This window comes from Linepithema humile, chromosome 7 (assembly GCF_040581485.1).
Source record: "Linepithema humile isolate Giens D197 chromosome 7, Lhum_UNIL_v1.0, whole genome shotgun sequence".
NCBI classification, from domain to species: domain Eukaryota; kingdom Metazoa; phylum Arthropoda; class Insecta; order Hymenoptera; family Formicidae; genus Linepithema; species Linepithema humile.
This window is the reverse complement of record NC_090134.1, coordinates 22,110,078-22,129,092: the sequence shown is the minus strand read 5'-3', so window position 1 is coordinate 22,129,092 and position 19,015 is coordinate 22,110,078. Positions and strand designations below refer to the sequence as shown.

The following is a 19,015-nucleotide window of genomic DNA, read 5'->3' as shown; positions in this document are numbered from 1 at the left end:
TATCTAAAAGAGATTACTTCGATAACTTTGTTTATCGTTCACGCGTTACCTGCTCTTGGCTTTATTTATGCCTTTGTGTTTGTATTTGAGTATCATATATAGACACTGTTTATCACGATAGTGTGTGTTCATTGAGATCTCAATATGTCAGCATGTTTCGTTAGCTTTTTCTACAAATTTTTGTTGGCACATACACACACACACACACATACACACACAATATCGCTTATCGTTCTAAAATTATCATCAATACGTTCAGCACTGATTCCGTTTTCAGCTTTGCGTTGCTTTCCGCTAATCGTCGTTGTTTTTGCGCGAGGAATAGACTTTAGTTTATCAATTTTTTTGAGTGAGTCATTTACAAAAATACACTCACACATTATCAGAATTTATAATTTTAAGTCTAAATTTAAATCAACATTTAGAAGAAATTTACATGTTCTCAAATGATAAGTTTGTGCTTTTCCACATTGTTTCGTTCCAATGAACTAATAAAGCCAGATCGGCAATATATATATATATGTCAAGAAAATAACAATGAAATCATAGTCAACTCTCACCAACACTCATCAGTCGACGGACAACGGCCGTTAAGTGTCGGATTCTATCAGTGTTATCATCGTTTCAGATTACGGTCGCGCCTTGAGACATCGCGCGTTCGTTGTGCCGTTGCGACGCACACGCGTCGTCTTTGAAGCGTATCTTCAAGAGTTTCTCCATGTACAGATCGAAAAATCGGTGAAATCCCAGCGAATTTTTATATCCGATGGTGTGCAAAAAAAAATCTTACGTCAGTCGTTGCGTCGCCGTTATTGTCACGAACGAAGACAATCAATTTCGTGTGCCGTAACGCGGAAATTGGAGTACCGGGAGAAACAGCAGCTAAAATGTTCGCCAACGCGGTACAAGCGAAATTGGTGTCGATGTTGTTGATCGGCGTTGGGAGTTTCGTCGTCGGTGTCGCACCCGCTTGCTTCGTCTCACGTGCTCAACATCTGCAACGAAAGCTCCTGCTTTCCTGCGCTTTGTGCTTTGGCGCCGGGGTCTTACTGGCCACCGCGACGCTACATGTTCTGCCAGAAGTGCGCGAGGGATTGCCAGATTATGCCGAGCTAGTGTTCTCCTGCGGCTTCCTTGCACTCTACTTGATCGAGGAGTGTGTGCACTATTTCTGCCGAGGCGGTCATCACGAATGCGAGACAGATCCTCGTAATTCCAGGCACACGCATGAGCGAAGGTATGTGCTCAAAGAGCTTTGTTCGGAAGGATGAATCGACGTTCCTCCAATATTCCTGCATCGAATTAATATGTATATCAATCTGAATGAAAAATAATCGATAAAAGAGATTACAGAACGCCAAGTAGCAAATAAATTACACCAAAACATTTGACAATCTGCCTTCTCCAATTTACTTTTGTTTAATACAAGAGTAAAACCAAATTAAAACAAAATAATCAGTATCTGGCTTTATTATTGAGTCTTTTTTACGTTCTGTGTAGTGTTTTACGGCGTCGATTATACTGCGACAGTATTATCATTTGTTATCGCCGATAAGTAACAATGCTTCTTCACAATGAATTTTTCAAGGCTACCGTATAAAAATTGAAAAATGTTGTCGTGTTAATTTTGATTTTCTTGTTACTTTTTATTGTTTTATGTCAAATCTCAGATGTGAATAATTTCGTCGAATTAAATTACGGCTTTCTAGGAAGCCGCGAAAAAGATTCACATAATTATTTCGATAAATTTGTGTGAAAAAAACTTCTCTCTTGATAGCTTTCTTGCCGCTAGGGAAGCATTACACACAATTGCTCTCAAGATAAATTAATGGATCAAGCGTGATATAAGCTAATGGCCAACAATACATTATTTTTTTACTACTTCTCTTTGTACGAGCGGGTGGAGTTTGGTTGAAATAAATTCTGATGTTACAAGCGATAGCAATATCTCGTGCAAAATGATCATCCATTTGCACTCAAATAACCAATCCTTGACCCCGAGTATTTTCTAAGATGAGAAACGAGCGCGGTGAACTTTTGGTGAACTTATTTTACAACTATGTCCACACTTGGAAAATGATCACGTCATTGTCGGACACCGATATTCGATTTCAACTTTTGATGCTGCGAGGCAACATACAAGATTGCTATCGACACTCGAATGTTTTATCTACAGTAAGCATCGAGGTCAAACACGCTTGAATTTTTCACGACAATTTTTACATCGAAAGTTTTCCAGTTTATCCAGAATGCTTTACTTAAATTATTTATTTTAGTTTACCCGACAAACTAATTTTTATTTTCTTAGAAATTGTTTACGGACGCTACGTGTAATTTTCTTACTTTAAATGATTAAAATACACTATATTTTTACGATTCTTTTAGCATTACACAATCTTTCATTTATAAAACAACGTAATATTCCTGATGTCGAAGTTGAAACAATTTAATTATGGAAACCACGATTAAACGTCGGTGTCGTTTGAATGGACAACTAGTTTCTCCGCTTTCAATGCGCATATTTTTGCATGATTCTGCTTTGATCGAGTTGCATCTTTTGAATTTCAGCTGTTCCAATTGTCGGAACCAATCCCATGGTGTCAGTTACAACGCGGCCGCACAAGACAGCAAGGTTTACATGTCGGAGGGCGATGTGAGATTACCGCTCAGCTATCGACAGAATCCCGGCAATAACGCCAATAACGCTTGGACATTTGGCAGCTACGGTGCTACACGATATACTGTACGTGACGGTTGCTCGAGCGAGGAAACTACATTTTTATGTCATGGAAATCATGGAGAGCAATGTGCTGATGCCAATACCGGTCTCGTCGGTCTCGCCCTGGCTCTCACCGTGCACGCTATCCTCGAAGGACTTGCGATAGGGCTGCAAACAGAGATCGCCGAAGTACGTGAATATGCTTTTCGTCATATTTAACTAATTCCTCGACTGATTTTTGTATTTAATTACATACGTTATCGAATTTTTTCAGGTGTTGCTATTGACTGGAGCGGTAGCGTCACACAAATTTGTTGTCGCGTTTTGTTTGGGTTTGGAATTAGCGGGTGCTAATAAATCTATTCCCAGATTAGTATTTGCAATTTTTATGTTTGCAATCGGATCTGTAATCGGAATTGGCATCGGGATGCTGACGTTTCAGGTGAAAAGAGATAAATTTCGATAAATTCTTACGTGAATATTTTTATTTGTTACATCAACTTTGGAGAACATTTAATTCACTGCTTGTTTTGAATGCGTAGGTGGACACAAATTGGTCAGAGATGGTATTGCCAATTCTGCAAGGTCTAGCAGGTGGAACTTTGCTATATGTTACCGTGAGCGAGGTTCTTCCAAGGGAAAGATCGAAATGGCACAAAAGTTTGCGCAGATACGCGGGTATTTTACAATTTTTATCAGTAACTAGTGGATTTATCGTTATTTTTCTTCTTAATAATTACGTGGGTGAGTGAATAGATTAATAGATTTAAAAAAGAATTAGACACAATTTTAGATAGATTTATGATGATGCTAAATAGATAAATTTTCAAGGTTTGAACAAGAAGTCAAAGTATAATTTCAGTAGTGTTTTATTATTTATCAAAATTTATTATTTAGTGCGTTTTATTATATCTTATGAAGATTAACTTAGTTGTGACAAAAAATGCAGGAAAGACATTTTAATTTATATTTTTATTTGTAACGTAAAACTCATATTAACAAAATTGCTTAAATTTTTAATAACTATTGAATTTATTATATATATTTTAAGTTGTTTTCATATATTATATGTAGCGTAAGTTGTTGTACAGTTGAAGAAAGTTTTGCACTTCTTTTTATTTAAAAAATGTTTAGAATATTGACAATCTTTATTAAATTTATTATATAATAATTATAAGCTTCGCCTTTTTAAATGTGTCAACAATCACCGACGTACAGTGGGTTGCCTATGTTCAGGCTCGAGCGACGATTTTGTGTGTGGCTTTCAGAAAAGCCGGAGCTCGAGCACCGAATATCATCTGCGTGCTTGTTATTAGATCCCTGCGATCATTCAGCTGAGTTACATTATTGTAAATAGTGAAATTATTATGTTTTACATTTTCTGGAACCACATTTTACCAAGAACATATGTTAAGTGGAACAAACTTACCGAATTATATTTATCTATTTTCTGGGAAATTTTGTGTATTATGACTTGCGAAAGAAAAATATTAAATAATGCTAATTAAACTTGATTAATTTATGCTTTTATTGCACTCAACAAATTTATTACAATTACAATATGTTAATAAAATGTAACAACTTTAAAATATTTTTTTATGTAGAATGTGAATTTTTGAACGAAGTGAACTTTAAGAGTGAAGTTAGATGCGCGTCACATACGAATCCGTTTGTCGGCCGGTTATTTCGCGTCGAGCGTCCGCGGAGTGAAGATGGAATTGTTCCGCGTTTTCTTTTTGACTTCTCCGGAAGAATTCTGCATGCGGGTGAGTTTCGTAAGTATCAAATTTAATGATGGGCAATTGTTTTGAGCCATCGCCGTTGTTCACCGTATACGCGCGCGATCGTATTCAGCGTGTTTGTTGACATTTGCAATTGCAGCCTATCGCTCCGCGTTTGGCGAAATTCCGTACGATACGCGCTTTTGTGCTATTTATTCTTTTGACGATAGAGAGAGACCTTAGAAGTATTGTGTGTACTATGTACCATTCGTATCATGGAAAAGCATCAACCAAGAAATCTTCGCTTCATTGAAGCAGGTAAGATTGCTTGTCTAACAATAAGTGCAAAATATCGAGATATTCCGCCATTTTGATCTTTGGCGTATGTCACGTACACACGGTCGCTGTTGCGCGTGAATTTGGCGCGAGACTGTCTCTTGATCCAGCATTTTCGACGCCATAATTGAATCAAGTAGTTTCACTTATTTGCATCTTTTTTACTTGTTTCAGGTGTGAATTCTGCGTGCAAGTGAGTGTCGCGAGTGCCGAATATAGCGATAGGTATTTGTCTCGAAACGTGAATAATGTGCACACGATCGGCTTTTTCGATGTCAACGTCACAACCCATTGTTTTGTGTTTTATTGCCGGGATTCTATACAAGATGTGTTATTCGCCCGGATATCGCGTGTGCCAATTCATAACCTAACCTAACTTAATCTACAGCTTCGAGGAACATCAACAGGAGTATCAAGGATAGCAGAAACACAAAGGAGGAAAGTATACGGCGTTGCACCGACCGGTGAGTTTGTTAATGAATTTGTTTATAATTTGTATATTTGTTGCGCGATTGTAATTTAGTCGTTATTCATTAATATAACTATTAATTAAAACCACACTAATTGCGACATTAATTATAAAATTTATTCTTCTATTTTGTACGGTATTCACTACAATTTTCTTCTCAATTGTTTAGTAACCTAAATTCACGGTGGATAATTTCCGCTGTTTTATCGTTGATTAAAAATGTGATTGCGTTGATTATGTTGGTTAAAAATACCGAAAGCTGACGAGGTAGAAACGAAAGTCGAGCTTTTCATCGTAAAGCACGGTGATTTAGGCGAGTGAGAGACAATGTTTCACCGTCGGTTCTTTAAGAGTTTACTGGACCGCGAATATTTTTCTCAAGCCGCTCTCCGAGATGATACAGAACTGCGTAAAAACAGCTTTCTTTCCGACCACAACTTCCGCTCTGTCGCGCATTCGTGAAAAACAATAGCACGTATTCACGAAACGTTTTCGTGTAGATTATCGTTACGAAGTCGTATTCCGACAGTGTGGCTGTGCGAGAGAGATTAATCTTGTCGCGAGTGTTAATTATGCGGAACTGTGCGGAAGGTAGAGACGGCTCAAGTCTTGCCGGATCTTTGCCAAATGGAAAAAGGCTTAAAATAAGTCCTATCACTGTACGCTCTTTTTTCATGGAGTTTTCTCCGGCGTAAACCGGTGGCAATTCCGAGAACGAACTCGATCCATTAGCGAATTACTCGGACGTAAGAACCAAGCAGCTTTCAGAAAACATATACTAAAACCTTGAAAGGATATAGTTCTGACTATGAGAAAAATAGCGAAACAAAATATATGATTAATCGCTGGTTTTCAACAAAAAGAATATTGTGCTTTTTATAAAATTATTGAATTATTCTAATTGTGCTATAAAATAATTTTGCTTTATTGTTTAATCAATTCTTGATCGATTTTATTGTACTAGACACACACAGGCGCGATCTTCATAACAATCTTTCCCAAATTTAGTAATTTTCTCTCATAATTTCTAATTTCATCTCATATTTTTTTATTCTCTTCTAATCTCTATCATTATCTCTCAATCTTAATCAATTACTATTATTCTTTATGATAATCTCTCATTCTTTATTATATTTTATCATATAATTTTTTAAAAGATTCTCTCATTTTCTTTATAATTTCCTCTTACTCTCTCCCAATGAAATATCTTCACAATCTCACTCTCTCTTATTTAAAACATTTTCTTTAAATCTCTCTCAATTTTTTCAATCTCTCTCATTTCTTTCATATTTTCTTTCTTATTCTCTTCCGTTCTCTCTTAATATCATATTTCTTATTTTTCATTCCCTCTAATACTATTTCAATTACTCTCAAACTCTCTCATTCTCTCTTATAATATCTAATCCCTTCTCATACTTCCTTATTTTTTTCTAATCTCTATCAATATCTTTCAGTCTTAATAAATCACTATTATTCTTTCTGATAATCTGATAATTTTTTATCATATTTTATCATTCTATCATTCTCTTTAAATCTATATCAATCAATCTAATCAATCTATCTTATTATTTCTATATATCACTATATCTAATTCTATCAAATTTTTCTCAAATTTTTCTCAAATTCTTTTATTTTCTCTAATAATTTCTAATTTCTCTTTAAAAGACTCTCACATTTTCTTTAAATCTCTCGCTATGTCTAATTCTATCTCAATCTCTATCAATCTCTCACATTTTCTTCATTCTCTCATTTTTTTATTTTATTCTCTTTCATTCTTAATTATTCTCCCACCATATATTTCATTCTCTCTCATTTTTCTAAATTCTCTCATTCTTTCTGCTTTCAAAAAGGCGCGTGTAACGTGCGCATGTGTGGCCTAGTTATTTAAAAAAGTTGAAAGTTGTTGAAAGTCTACAAAAGTTGTACAAAATTTAATTGCTCGATAAAAGAAAAATCGCTTCAACTTTTGGCAAGAATTATAGCGTTGTTCAACAAACACGATAAAGGCACTTGCAACACAATTTTCGCAATTTACGCATCGTGGCGAGAGATTGCCGGGATTTCGCGGTGAGATCTTAGTGGCACGCTTTCGCGACCACATCGAAAGGTGGATGCTCCCGATAGTCGATAGCGCACGAAGATTAGATCAGGGGATCGCTATTGGTGTCTACTACACGCCTGTATCGCGTTTCAGTGTTCTTTAGTGTTATACAGAGGCGCGATAAAAGCTCTCGTTCCTTTATTAGAAAATTTAAAGTCGACGGAGCGTTAGCTAACGCGAACGCAAGCCGCTTTCTCGGTCCGCATAAAATAAGAATCTCGGGTGAAATTTCATGGCACCTCCGTCGTCGGGCAGCCTATTTCTCTCTCTCTCTCTCTCTCTCGTCTCTCGCGCTTCGTCGAACAGACGTAATTTCGACAAATGGACCTCGGATCTCGTGGATTTCGAATGCCTTCCGCAGCGATCCTCCACGTTGATTAATCTTTCTTTTTTTAATATCAAGGCGAGCTCCGCGCTTTTTCTCGGAAAATAGTTTATCCGAATTGCGCGCTACGTGTCTCGCTATCGCACCGACACCCACGTGCGGAATCCCGTCGGACGGGAGTGCTCGTCATCAGTCTTCATCGAGGTCATCTTACGTAGTATACTTAGTTTTTTCGATATTTACAAGGCTCAGTGCGGTGGACGCTTTATACGCTCTACGTTGAAGTTCAACGCGCATCCTACCGCACGAGACTGCCATCTTTATCTCTCTCGTCGCTTCTCATCGTCGCGCGACGATGTTGCTCCGTGTTTTTCGCGATTTTCATCCGTCAAAAGTGATTTGTGTATGCCGGATTTGTCGCAAAAGTGTCGAATAAAGTACCAGGCAACGTATCGTCAAGGTATTATATCAATTAGAGTTTTTCCGATTGTAAATTGTAATAAAGTTTGCATAATCGTGCCGACACAGTTTACGGGGCCGTGTATCTTGAGGTTATCTAGTTCGAACCAGTGCGTCGTAAACTACGACGCGCATGTCGCCGCGCGAGTCCACTATTTCATTGTTACTTTTGCATCGAAATCGAACATTTCTCGTGTTTTCGTCCACTGGAAGTGGCGCTGATAATTATCGCTACTGATTAAGGTGTCAGGTGAACCGTCGGGCAATCGTTGCATTTACAATAATTAGTATGCTCGATCGCAATTTAACAACGCTTTTGTGTACATGTGCGCTACATTCGCAGAAAGGAGATTGTGTATTTTTTATATCATTTATTAATCGCGAGTGCGTGTTGCATCGTTATCTGCGCTACAAGTCGAATGTCGCTGTTATTATTATTGAGTGTAAATAAACGCGTGTTTTATTTAACTTTCTAATCGTACCATTTCAGAAGTATACGAATAGACTGTGTGTGTCGAATATAGATTAAATTGAACTAAATTAAAAATTAATATTTTGTTGAAATAGAGAAATATTTTTTATTATCTTTTTCATATCAGTATTTAAATTTGTCCAAGTAATTTCTGTAATTTATGTAGATACTACAAAATTGCTAGAATTTTTCAAATTCCAAAAGAATCAACATTAAAAATATAAAATTTCGTTAAATTATATCTCAATGGCCTTTCTATTTTCTATTTTAGTATTCGGACTAAGTGTTCGGACGTATCATTGACGTACGCGTTATCGCATTCACGCGCTACTTATGGTGAATAGCAACGTCGAATTGTTAATCGAATGACATCGCAGCGTATTGTACGAGCGACATAATAATTACAATTAGTTTTGTTTACGATACTCCAAGCGCGGTTAGATGTGTCGCATAGAGTATGTTCATCTCGCGAAATCGTTGTTTGCTCGTTTCACGCTGTTGCAACGATTCCGACAGTACGCCCGTATCCATCTCGTATTTTATTCTCGTTAAAAATAAAACTGCGTGTTAAACGCGACAGTGTCGAGCTAAACGTAAAGTGTTATAGCATCGCGCATCGTAACTTGGATACCGTAAAAGACACCGTAAACAAGTCTTAAAAGACATCTTCTCGATACACATTTTCGCGGGTTTTCTGGACTTTTGCATTGCACGCGACGAACAATATGCGCGATCATAATTAGTCGTGTGATTGCATTTCGGATATCCATATCGGTGAGTGTCGTGTGAGTGTCATCCAGATGGAGGAGGTGAATCGGTACCAAAAATCACCGAGGAGTTGGCGCCGATGGAATAGCTGGCGAATCTGGCCGGGTGGTAGCAGCGGCGCAACGGGTGGTGAGTGAATTCTTATTTATTATGCATGCAATTTATCGTGTAGTTTGTTTATTTGCAATAACTCGATATCGCGACGCTATTTTTAGCTTGCCTTTATTCTTGTTCAGCAATATTTCTGTTGCAATCAAGAGTTTTCGTCTGTCTTTTTAAAAAATATTTGTGAATATTTTATATTCCAAAATTTTTCCACAAAAAACACAAGATTTTGCGACAAAAATCTTTTATGAAGTAGAATGCATATGCATTCACATTTATATTTTTCGACGACACAACTAAAGCCGATTAAAATACATTACGCTAATAAGCTTAATTTCAGAGTTAAAAGAAATTTACGATGGAAGCTTTTGCAAGCTTTTCTCGCGAGCGTCTGAATCTCATGTTTAAAGCTAATATCATTATGCAGTGTTTTAATGCTTGTTTTATGATGTTAAAAGATTCTCACTGATTGTAAATTGTTATGTTATATTGATAAATATTTCTTAAACATTTTGTGCGAAAACATCAGCTCGCGATAAATGATTTATCGCTGGAAGCTTCAAACATTTATATGCAATACGTTTATTTTATTATTTGCGCAAAGGATTTATACATTTGCAAATTATTATTTATTATTACAAACGGAATAATAATTATTATAATAATTGCATCTTTATCGAATTTGCCCTTTCTACTTATGATCAGGTTATTAATCATCACGATCACTTTATTAATTATCCCGATATTTTTTGCATTTATTAACAAAATACGGAGAAAAATACATTTTTTGTCAATAATCTCTAAACAAATGTAAAGACATAAACTATTTTGTTTTGGAGAGATTTGTCGTTAAATGAGAATGAAATTTATCCTCGGTTGAGCGGTTTTTCATTCCAGGTTAACGATCACATCTCCCCGCCGGGTTGGTTAAGTTGTCTCGAGTTATGATGGCAATTAACTGTTGTAGCAAGGTTTACCTTGTAACTAACTTCTACTGACCGTTTAACGGTTACCTCCGTCGATTCCGCTCGTCGGTTTACTCCCCGGTGAGATTAGCGCATGATTAGATTAACGTTAGAACACGGCTAACAGAAACGTAGCTTGTCCGCGGGGCAAGTTGCGATCTCAAGCGATACTAAATCTACTTATTCATATAGAGCAATACATGCTGTATCGCGCGACTTTCGGCTATCTGAAAGCGATTCCGCATCTTCTAGAGATCTGTCGGATAATCAACATTATCAGCGAATAATTAAATGAGATATAAGCAATTGAAGAGTTAATTAGCCGGAAACTTTAATGCAAAACTGCCTTAAATAGAAATAACGTGTGTCAGTGTAAAAATCGGTGGAAATCGAAATTAGTATTACTCGTAATTTAATAGTGAAAATTTCTATCTACTACCCAATTCGTAGGATAAAGTCACAATTAGTTTACAAATTTGTAGTCAGCGATTTGTCACTCGATTATAACGTTGGAATATTGTGTTTCCGCGTGAAATATCCCTGTGTTGCCTATATGTTGCCTGAGTTTCATCAATTTTGCTTGATGCTACGGGAAAATCCTTTCGAGGTAGCACGTGAAACAAATTTTTGCGCGTTTCGGTGCAATTTTTCAGCGCAGTCGATTCCGGAAATTATGTCCGCACGCTGCATTGTGTTATTTGCTCGCTGACGCGAAATTTGTTTTATGCCGAAACGACGACAGAACGACTCGTCACTGAGCGCTGCTGTTCAATGTCGTCGCTTATGGGATCGAAAATAGAATCGTTGATGAGATTTGCACGGAGAACTACCGGGCGCATTAACGGGCGACAGCCTGTGCTTTTAAACGACGTTAACTCGACATCCTTTCTCGCCATTAGGAATACCAATGGAGGTGTTCTTCGATCGTATCCCCCCAGGCTCTCGCTTAGACTCTAATATCGCGGCATGAAACGCCGAACGGAGGCGGAGAATCCGAAATAGCGTGGGACGAGCGAAGGAAGGAGAGAGATAGCGTGCCAGGTTACACGAAGAGATGAGATAGATGATGAAAGAAAGTCAGGCGCCGAAAGGTATTTGTTAATCGGCTTGCAGGAATTCTCAATATGAGAGAGAATAATGAACAATTCTTAAAGCGTTCGATTTCTCTCTCTCTCTCTCTCTCTCTCTCTCTCTCTCTCTCTCTCTCTCGCTGCAATAAATGGCGTGTGACCTCAAATCATCTGCGTGTTATTCATCGCTTTTCCGGTTTTCACCGAAGCATAATGTACCCCCGCCAACTATTGCGGCGAATGGTACTCTTTGCGTTCGATATCAAACTGTCATAGTCATGTGTGCACTCTCGCTAATTCTGCTGTCCGAAAGTACTTCGGATTTCTTTATACGCGCTATTCCAGCGAATCTGTTCGTTAGGATCTATCCGCTCGAACCGTTTTTGCCGCACTCTCGTCCTCGTGACAGTCCTCGATTTACCCTTCGCTTCTTGGGCCATCAATTTCTACTTGATGGACATTGAGGAATGAATCGTTGATTTAGAGTTTGTGATATATCATTTCCGTGGTACCGATTACATAGTGATTTATTATAATAATATTAAATTATCAGTAATTAATAATTTACATTTGTGAATAATTTCAAGTGTTTTTCTCTTCAACCCTTTCAGACTCAATTTTTTGCTTTGTTCTAAAATTCTGTTCAGTATCTATTTGCACTAAAAAGGTTTTTAATCTTCTTTTGTTATTTATTTTATTTTTATTTTTTTACTTGAAATTGCTTGTATAACAACGATAAATACTCGCATTCAAGTTTGCGTAAAATTCTCACTAAAATAATCAAAAACTTTTAAGAAAATCGTTATTTACTTGCCACATTAAATAATTTTTGGGATAATTGTGGGACATATCTATATCTTTGATGAACAGGTCTGAAAAGGTTAAACCAAAATAAAATATTGTGTTGCGCGGGTTTTTCCGCACGAGATTTTAGAATCACTATGGATAAAAGAATATTACGCCATAAATTTTGGAATTAACTGTTAAGAAAATTCCTTAATTAAATTGCAAAAAGAAATGTGATTTAAATCACTGATTGAAAAATATCGTACTCTCTTAACACTTGTTATGTTTCGTATATATAAAAAAATATTTCTCTTGTATATATAAAAAAAACATTTTCCCATGTTTACTATCAGATGAGAACGAGGGGCGTTTTTTACGACCATAATATTTTTTCGGCGAGGGTTGTTTGCCCCGCTCGTTGTCAATTGCCTTCGTCACAAGGGGTGCCATTCATAGGATAAGATGCGCGGAACATCTCGTCGGTTCTTTCTTCCGTAACGATCATATATACAGTTTATATATCGCTCTGCGCATCATCCCGATATAAATTGCCTGTTGAAAGATGATAATTCGCTACAGTGATGTACGAGTTTATTATTCCGACACTAAGTGCCGGCTGCTTCGCTCCGCGAGTTCCGTAAATTTTCCGCGTTTCAACCGGCGAGAAGTGTCGTATATATCGTCGTCGTAGAAAGCTCGTTAAAAGCGCGCCTGCTTGACCCGGCCGCTTATTAATTGCCGACACCAAAAACAGTAGCTAAACCGGGAAAAGAGTGTCAGAAAATGACTTACTTGTGCACGCGCGTCGTGCTGCAAAGGGTAAATTTATTGCGTTGAATAAACTCGCGCCACTTTTAGACCGAGCTCGACAGAGCCGTCTTTCCATCGTTGATTTTAATCGCCGACTGTCCTCGCCATTTCTTTGGAAAAATATACATTTTGCCATGCTCGGTTCTCCGCCTTGATCGATTGTGACGCGCGATTGAAGTACGACGAAAAGAAATTCTTTGAGACTCGATGAACCGAAAATGCATCGTAGATCGAATAATTAGGGTATGCAACCTGATATATGTGCCCGGGCGCTGTACGTTTCTGACGTCATCGATATGTATAGAAACGTCGTCTCTCGTACATAAGTGAGCAGTTAGAATATCCGAAATTCATGAATTTTCCTCACGTGTGATCTCGCCTATATCTTTCACACATAAGCTGTCTATCATCTTTGTCGCAATGCATTTTAAAGCGTCAGTGCTTGCGGACTAAACGTGTATATGGGTTCGATTATTAAAAAAAGTACTATGTCTATCGCATATAATAGATAGTTCCAAGCCGCTTCGTTCGCGTAGACTTTTTATACACGCAGTATATACATGCAGTTTTTATATTTAGGGACGCATCGATCTCAGCCGTTTTCAGAGCCGTATTTACGGGACGTGCGGCAGTTTGGTAAATTTTGTGAAAACAAAAGCAACGAACGCTTGTTTATATTTAAGTATCGCTGAGGAATCGCTCAAATATCGATTTCGCACATATAATATGCACGGTACATCCGAGTGTCGATATCACTCACCCGAGATGGATGGCGTGTTATTTTATTACGTAAAACAAACGGAAACCTTTCATTTTCTTTATAACCAATGAATCCATTCCTCGCGGTTATATATTATTTTTTTATTACGAGCGCTATTTGTAGCGCATCGCAAGATCTAATTGCGAAAGCTTTTAAAATTTAATGAAATTTAATTTTACGAATAATCCTCGAATCCACGCACACACATTGTTTTCCAACATTTTAACGCACAAAACTCACATATTATATTGTATTCTAAAAATATATTATAAAAAACTATTATTTTTAAAAATATTCTAAAAATATTATAACATCTCTGGGAAAAGCTTCCCAATAAATTGTATACATAGTTTATTTATTCCGGAATTAAGCGACATTGATAAAATTATGATCGCAGAGTCTTACGATCAAGCATCGTGAGATACCGAACGGCATATTGCCGTCGTGCGAGTATTGCTTTCAGTCTAGGAATAGCCATCGCGACCAGGCATATTATTATCTTTGCCATTAAAACATCCCCTTTAGTTAGCATTTCACCTTGCAACGAGGACAAAGTATCAGCGGCACGGCGCGGGGAGCGTATTTCTCCGGGAGAGTCGATCTTACACGTCGTTGCTCGACAAAGTGAACCGACACCGTACACGTATTAATATCTAGGGTCCGTGGCTATCACCCTCTCTGTATTTCTTCCTATCCTGCTGCTTTTAACGCTCGAAGTCTTCGGCTCTCGCTTGGTGTGTGAGAGAGAGAGAGTCGTGCTCTGAAATCTGTGCACCAAGCGACGAATAAACGCTCGCGCGAAACTAAATTATACTAAAACACGCTGATCGTGTTGATACGCGAGACGACGGACTCGTAAAAGCGTTATCATTATTTTATCACGAGAATTACGTCGTAAGCGAAGCAGAATAGTGGCGTTTAAGATGGTTTAGCTTAGGTACACAATGCCTCGGCATACATGACCTTAATTTTGACGCCAGAATCTCTATTCAATTTAAAATCGAGACATTCTTGTTTTTAATCCAAAGACCAAGATAGTTACATTTTCTAAGTTATGCGCAATTGAAAAGCAAACGTTTTTTGCGAATTGCTAAGGTATGATTGAGTATCAAAGTCTTTTGAGAAACTTTTATGTATGGATGATGATATTGGAAGCGTTGGAAGAGGAAACGAGAGTACAAGGAATGTTGGAAACTTTGAACTGTTATGGTAATCATTCTTGTCTTCAAAAGTTAACGCAATTTCTCTCAATATTATTTTGACCTGAAAGCTTTCTCTTCCTGCTTTCTACTCGATCTACAACATTCGTAACTCGGTCTTAAATAATTTATTATTTGTTGTTTCTGTATTACACACAGATTATCTTATTCGTCGTCTTTATTATTTTAAATTAAATTCTATTTTACTTATTATTTATCTTAATTTTGTTGTATTGTGTGAGAAGACAATTGGGACTTTTAGGTAACAAAGATAACACACGATGATAAAAATAGACATTTATATTATAATGATTTTACGACTATTAATTGAGATAATTTTTATAACGGTTTTGTCAATCATCATTTTTATCGTCGGCCAGCCCTTAGATAGCCTCAGTTATCCGATAGTTTAAGTTAGTTTGATCTATATTACGCACCTCTTCCATGTCGTGCATCATTAACGAATAAATTCCTCGCCCACTCCTTTCTCTTTATTTAACTTTTACATTTTATCGGCGCAGTTGCAAAAAACAAAATCCATCGCTGTCGGTACGGTTCACTTTTTGCGTCACGGGAAAATTTACTCCTCTTCCCTTTTCCCCGAGAATCTTCGCGCAACGAGGACTCGCAATCCGGACGGACCAGATCGTGGACCGATGATCTTCGTAGGCACGGAGGAGATTCGCGCGTTTCCGTGCGCACGCATATCAGATTTTCGCGGGATTCGTCGTCGTGGCGTTGCGGCGCGGCGCGTTTACCGCGTCCCTCTCGTTCAGCCGGCGGTTCGCTCTCACGGAACCGTCAGTAGCCCAGCGCCACTCCGCCGAAGTACACCTGTCTATTTGTCCCACGATTCGCCGGAGTCCCGTCGTAATCTCGTCCTTCAGGACACGCGCGTCCCGAAGCCTGTATTTCATTCGGAACGAATAAACGTCATCTCGCGCCCGCACGCGTTCTCGACGCCTCAACCCCTTGTCACCCTCGCGCCGCCCTCGCCGCTCACTGTTTGCGTGTAGCTGCGTGCCGGAGTGTACTCGCTTTTCTTATGCTCTTCTCTTTTCCCTTCGCTCCCCTTTGTTCGCCCCGCTTCGTCATCTCGTGAGCTCGCTGTTTCGCTAGTGAGAAAAAACCGGTGGCTCTTGTTACAATGTTCTTTTGACGTTTTCCTTTTGCTTTTCTTTTATCCCCTTTTTTTTCCCCCCTTTACCCCTTCTTCTTTCCTCTCATTGCCCTCGATTCAAAATCGCGCCAGTAAACGCCGATCACAAACGGCCTCTCATTCCAGTCTTCTGTCGCGTTTTGCGGATCCTTGATTTAACCCTCTTGTCACCCTTTCGTGTGCGCGATTTGCTCTTCGATATTGGTTACCTTTTCTTCTTTCGCGTTGTAACGCTGGATGGTCATGATATAAAACAATTCTAAATAAAAAACGAACTCTTCGACGGAGCGGGTTTGTTTTCTGGCAAATCGTGTATCTCGGCGAAGCAATATTCTACTTTATTTTCAATTTTACGTACGAGTTGTTTGTAAATCAATGCGCGTCATTATTTTCCTTTCATATCTTTCTTTAACCGATATCGATAGTTTTGGGGAGAAGTTTTATTCAGTAATTTCAGTTAGAAATTTATAAACTTGGAAATTTAAAAATGTTCATAATGGGCGACGCTTTTTTACGCGATATTTTCATGTAATTTATGTACTTTCGTATGCAGCATGCATTTCATATCTTTTATATTTTCCGCTTTGTAATTCTTCTCTTTAAAGCGTTTCCAGAATTGCGCGTTTTAAGTGCTGGAGTGGCTGATGATAGATATATCTGTAAGAGGATCACATACGAGAGCTGCTTGTCAATTGTAACTTAAGAGCCCACATGTCGTTTCTCCTCCTCGTTGCTTTTAATCCAAGTTTTACTTTTAATCCATTAAATCATGTATATAGAGCACGCGGCTTTTTATTTCGCGAGTATTTGAAGCTTTCTGAAAATTTTAATTTTATATCCGTGTCCGCTCCGCCTTGCATTGCTTAATTTTCGTTTGCGCTTTTATTCTGTGAAAATTTTTATTATTTTTATTAAAATCTATAACAATTTGTTTGCAAGTAATAAAAGAGTATTTTTGAAGAGTAGAGAGCTTGCAACATTTTAAAACTAGAATAGCGAAAATTATATAGATATTTGTCGGCAGCTACGTGACTTTTCTCATAAAAGTGCTTCTCCCGAAAGTGCACGTTTCCAATCGCAAGTATCCTCCGCTTCCATCGTATGAAGACTATTCTCTCGGGCAGATTCCAATTTGGCCTGCCTTATGGCTCTCCCCAGCTTTCCGTTAATGATCCGCAACTGTTTCCTAACTCCTATAGTAAGCGCTTAGGTTGCCGGTTACGCCAAATACCGACGTTTCTCACCGCAAATTAGTAATCCGCCGAGTCGCGACATAGATTAGAAACATCTATCTTCGAATATAATTTCTAAAACTGCAGCACTTATCCGAATTTTTATCCTTTGTTTTAGCAATTTCAATTGTCGTTAAATATAGCCGAAAATGATTTCAAACATTACTTATAGTCCTTTTCAATTATATTTTTCTATTTAATGGTTAAAAACATATTGGAAATATGTTCAGAATTGTGTAAAATTGTTCCGACGCTTAATTAGTATTTAATTTGATTTTACACGTTCGAAAAGGATTAAGGCAAGTATTAAAAGTTTCATTTTGAATTTAGGTATGGACGAGAAACTATAATGAGGACGGATGTGAAAAGCAAATATCATTGCGCATAAATGTTGAATTTATTCGCGTAATCGCGATTCGGTCTTTACACGCATTATACTGAATTCACAATGGGTTTTCTCAAATTGATTGCAACTCCGAGTCTCTTCGCGATTTGCATCGCGTGATCCGTCGAATAGGGACAGACGGATGTTTGCGTACAATTTTTTTTGTGGTCCCGATGGTTCGATCGATTTTGGATCTAAATAAATCACGAGAGAACAATCGGCTACGCCTAAGCAGAACTCTCCTGCTGTGTTATCGCGCATTGGCTTCCTTCACGAGCAAGTCCCGCAACGGTGATTAGTTCGTTTGCGACAGATGCGCACACCTTTCGAAAAGTCGTTCAAATCGATACACGCCGTACGACCAAAGATCGGTCGAAGTTGGAAAGTTTCGTGATGCAGTGATCCGGAGAGACACGGTGGTGCGCTTGCCTCTCATCTCACGAAGGAAATGGACAAGGACAGGCATGTACAAGGTAAGGGTGAAGTTATTTCGGACATCGTTCTTATTTTCGAACACTATCGATGACTTTTCTCGAGCCGTCACGTATCTTGTCTAATAAAGATAAGTCTTCGTCCTTCTCCGTCTTTCTCTCTCGCTCTTCCTCGTGTGTTTCACGCTCCCCGAGATTTAAACGCAAGATCGATGGTTCTTTTCCGAAGAGAATTGTTCCGTTTCGACGAATCTTTCTTGCCGTCGTGCTCCACCCTACGTGACGGCGTAACGACGAGAGATCTCATTGTTTTTACTTTAGCCGAAATTGTCTACGATATCTCGCTATTCTGCTTAACTTAGATAGATTTTTTTAGCTAATTTAGATAGTTTCTCAACAAATTGAAGAATGATTTGAGAATCTGTCATTAAAACTGAAAGTAGGGATTTTTCTGGATTTCCATAGTATAGCCTGTTTTGCATAGTATTTCAAATACTGCGATTTCCCAGCAGTTCAAGATCTAAGCAAAGAAACTATACTGTTTTCGTGTGTGATACACACTTTTTACACGTTTTTCAGCATTTTCGGATAATGAAGAATCGACTTTCCGAACGCTCAAATAAGCACATAATATTTCAATTGTTCGCGCTCGCGGTTAAGAGATTTTAGACTTGCAAATGAGGCCGATAAAAGCACGGCCGGCCATCGTGAGAAACTTATTGGATGGTTGGCACTTTTCGGGG

At 38.2% G+C, this 19,015-nt stretch overlaps 2 protein-coding genes across 10 annotated transcripts in view; both read left to right on the top strand.

The window, feature by feature from the left end:
* The first annotated feature begins 257 nt into the window (after positions 1-257).
* On the top strand, positions 258-4,233 carry Zip88E (Zinc/iron regulated transporter-related protein 88E). Its single transcript, XM_012369405.2, has 4 exons — positions 258-1,237; positions 2,569-2,908; positions 2,994-3,161; positions 3,262-4,233. The coding sequence occupies exons 1-4, from the start codon at positions 888-890 to the stop codon at positions 3,469-3,471; spliced, it is 1,068 nt and encodes a 355-aa protein (XP_012224828.1). The 5' UTR covers positions 258-887; the 3' UTR covers positions 3,472-4,233.
* A 183-nt stretch (positions 4,234-4,416) lies between these two features.
* The window catches only part of LOC105673530 (dual specificity calcium/calmodulin-dependent 3',5'-cyclic nucleotide phosphodiesterase 1-like), a 99,905-nt gene continuing 85,306 nt past the window's right edge, over positions 4,417-19,015 (top strand). For 2 of the 9 annotated variants that reach the window (XM_012369242.2, XM_067359702.1), the window contains exon 1: positions 15,866-18,314. In XM_012369242.2, coding sequence (XP_012224665.1) covers positions 18,290-18,314 — 25 coding nt within the window. In that variant the 5' untranslated portion in view covers positions 15,866-18,289. Of the gene's footprint in view, positions 4,495-4,584; positions 4,759-4,950; positions 5,241-7,709; positions 8,132-8,873; positions 9,500-15,865; positions 18,315-19,015 lie in introns of those variants that run through there. The other 7 variants (XM_012369233.2, XM_012369238.2, XM_012369228.2 and 4 more) reach the window with 7 other exon arrangements.

Coding starts and splice junctions, on each gene's coding strand:
- Zip88E (XM_012369405.2), top strand. CDS start 888: ATGTTCGCCAACGCGGTACAAGCGAAATTGGTGTCGATGTTGTTGATC. Junction 1,238..2,568: donor AGGCACACGCATGAGCGAAG/GTATGTGCTCAA, acceptor TTTGAATTTCAG/CTGTTCCAATTGTCGGAACC. Junction 3,162..3,261: donor TCGGGATGCTGACGTTTCAG/GTGAAAAGAGAT, acceptor TTGAATGCGTAG/GTGGACACAAATTGGTCAGA.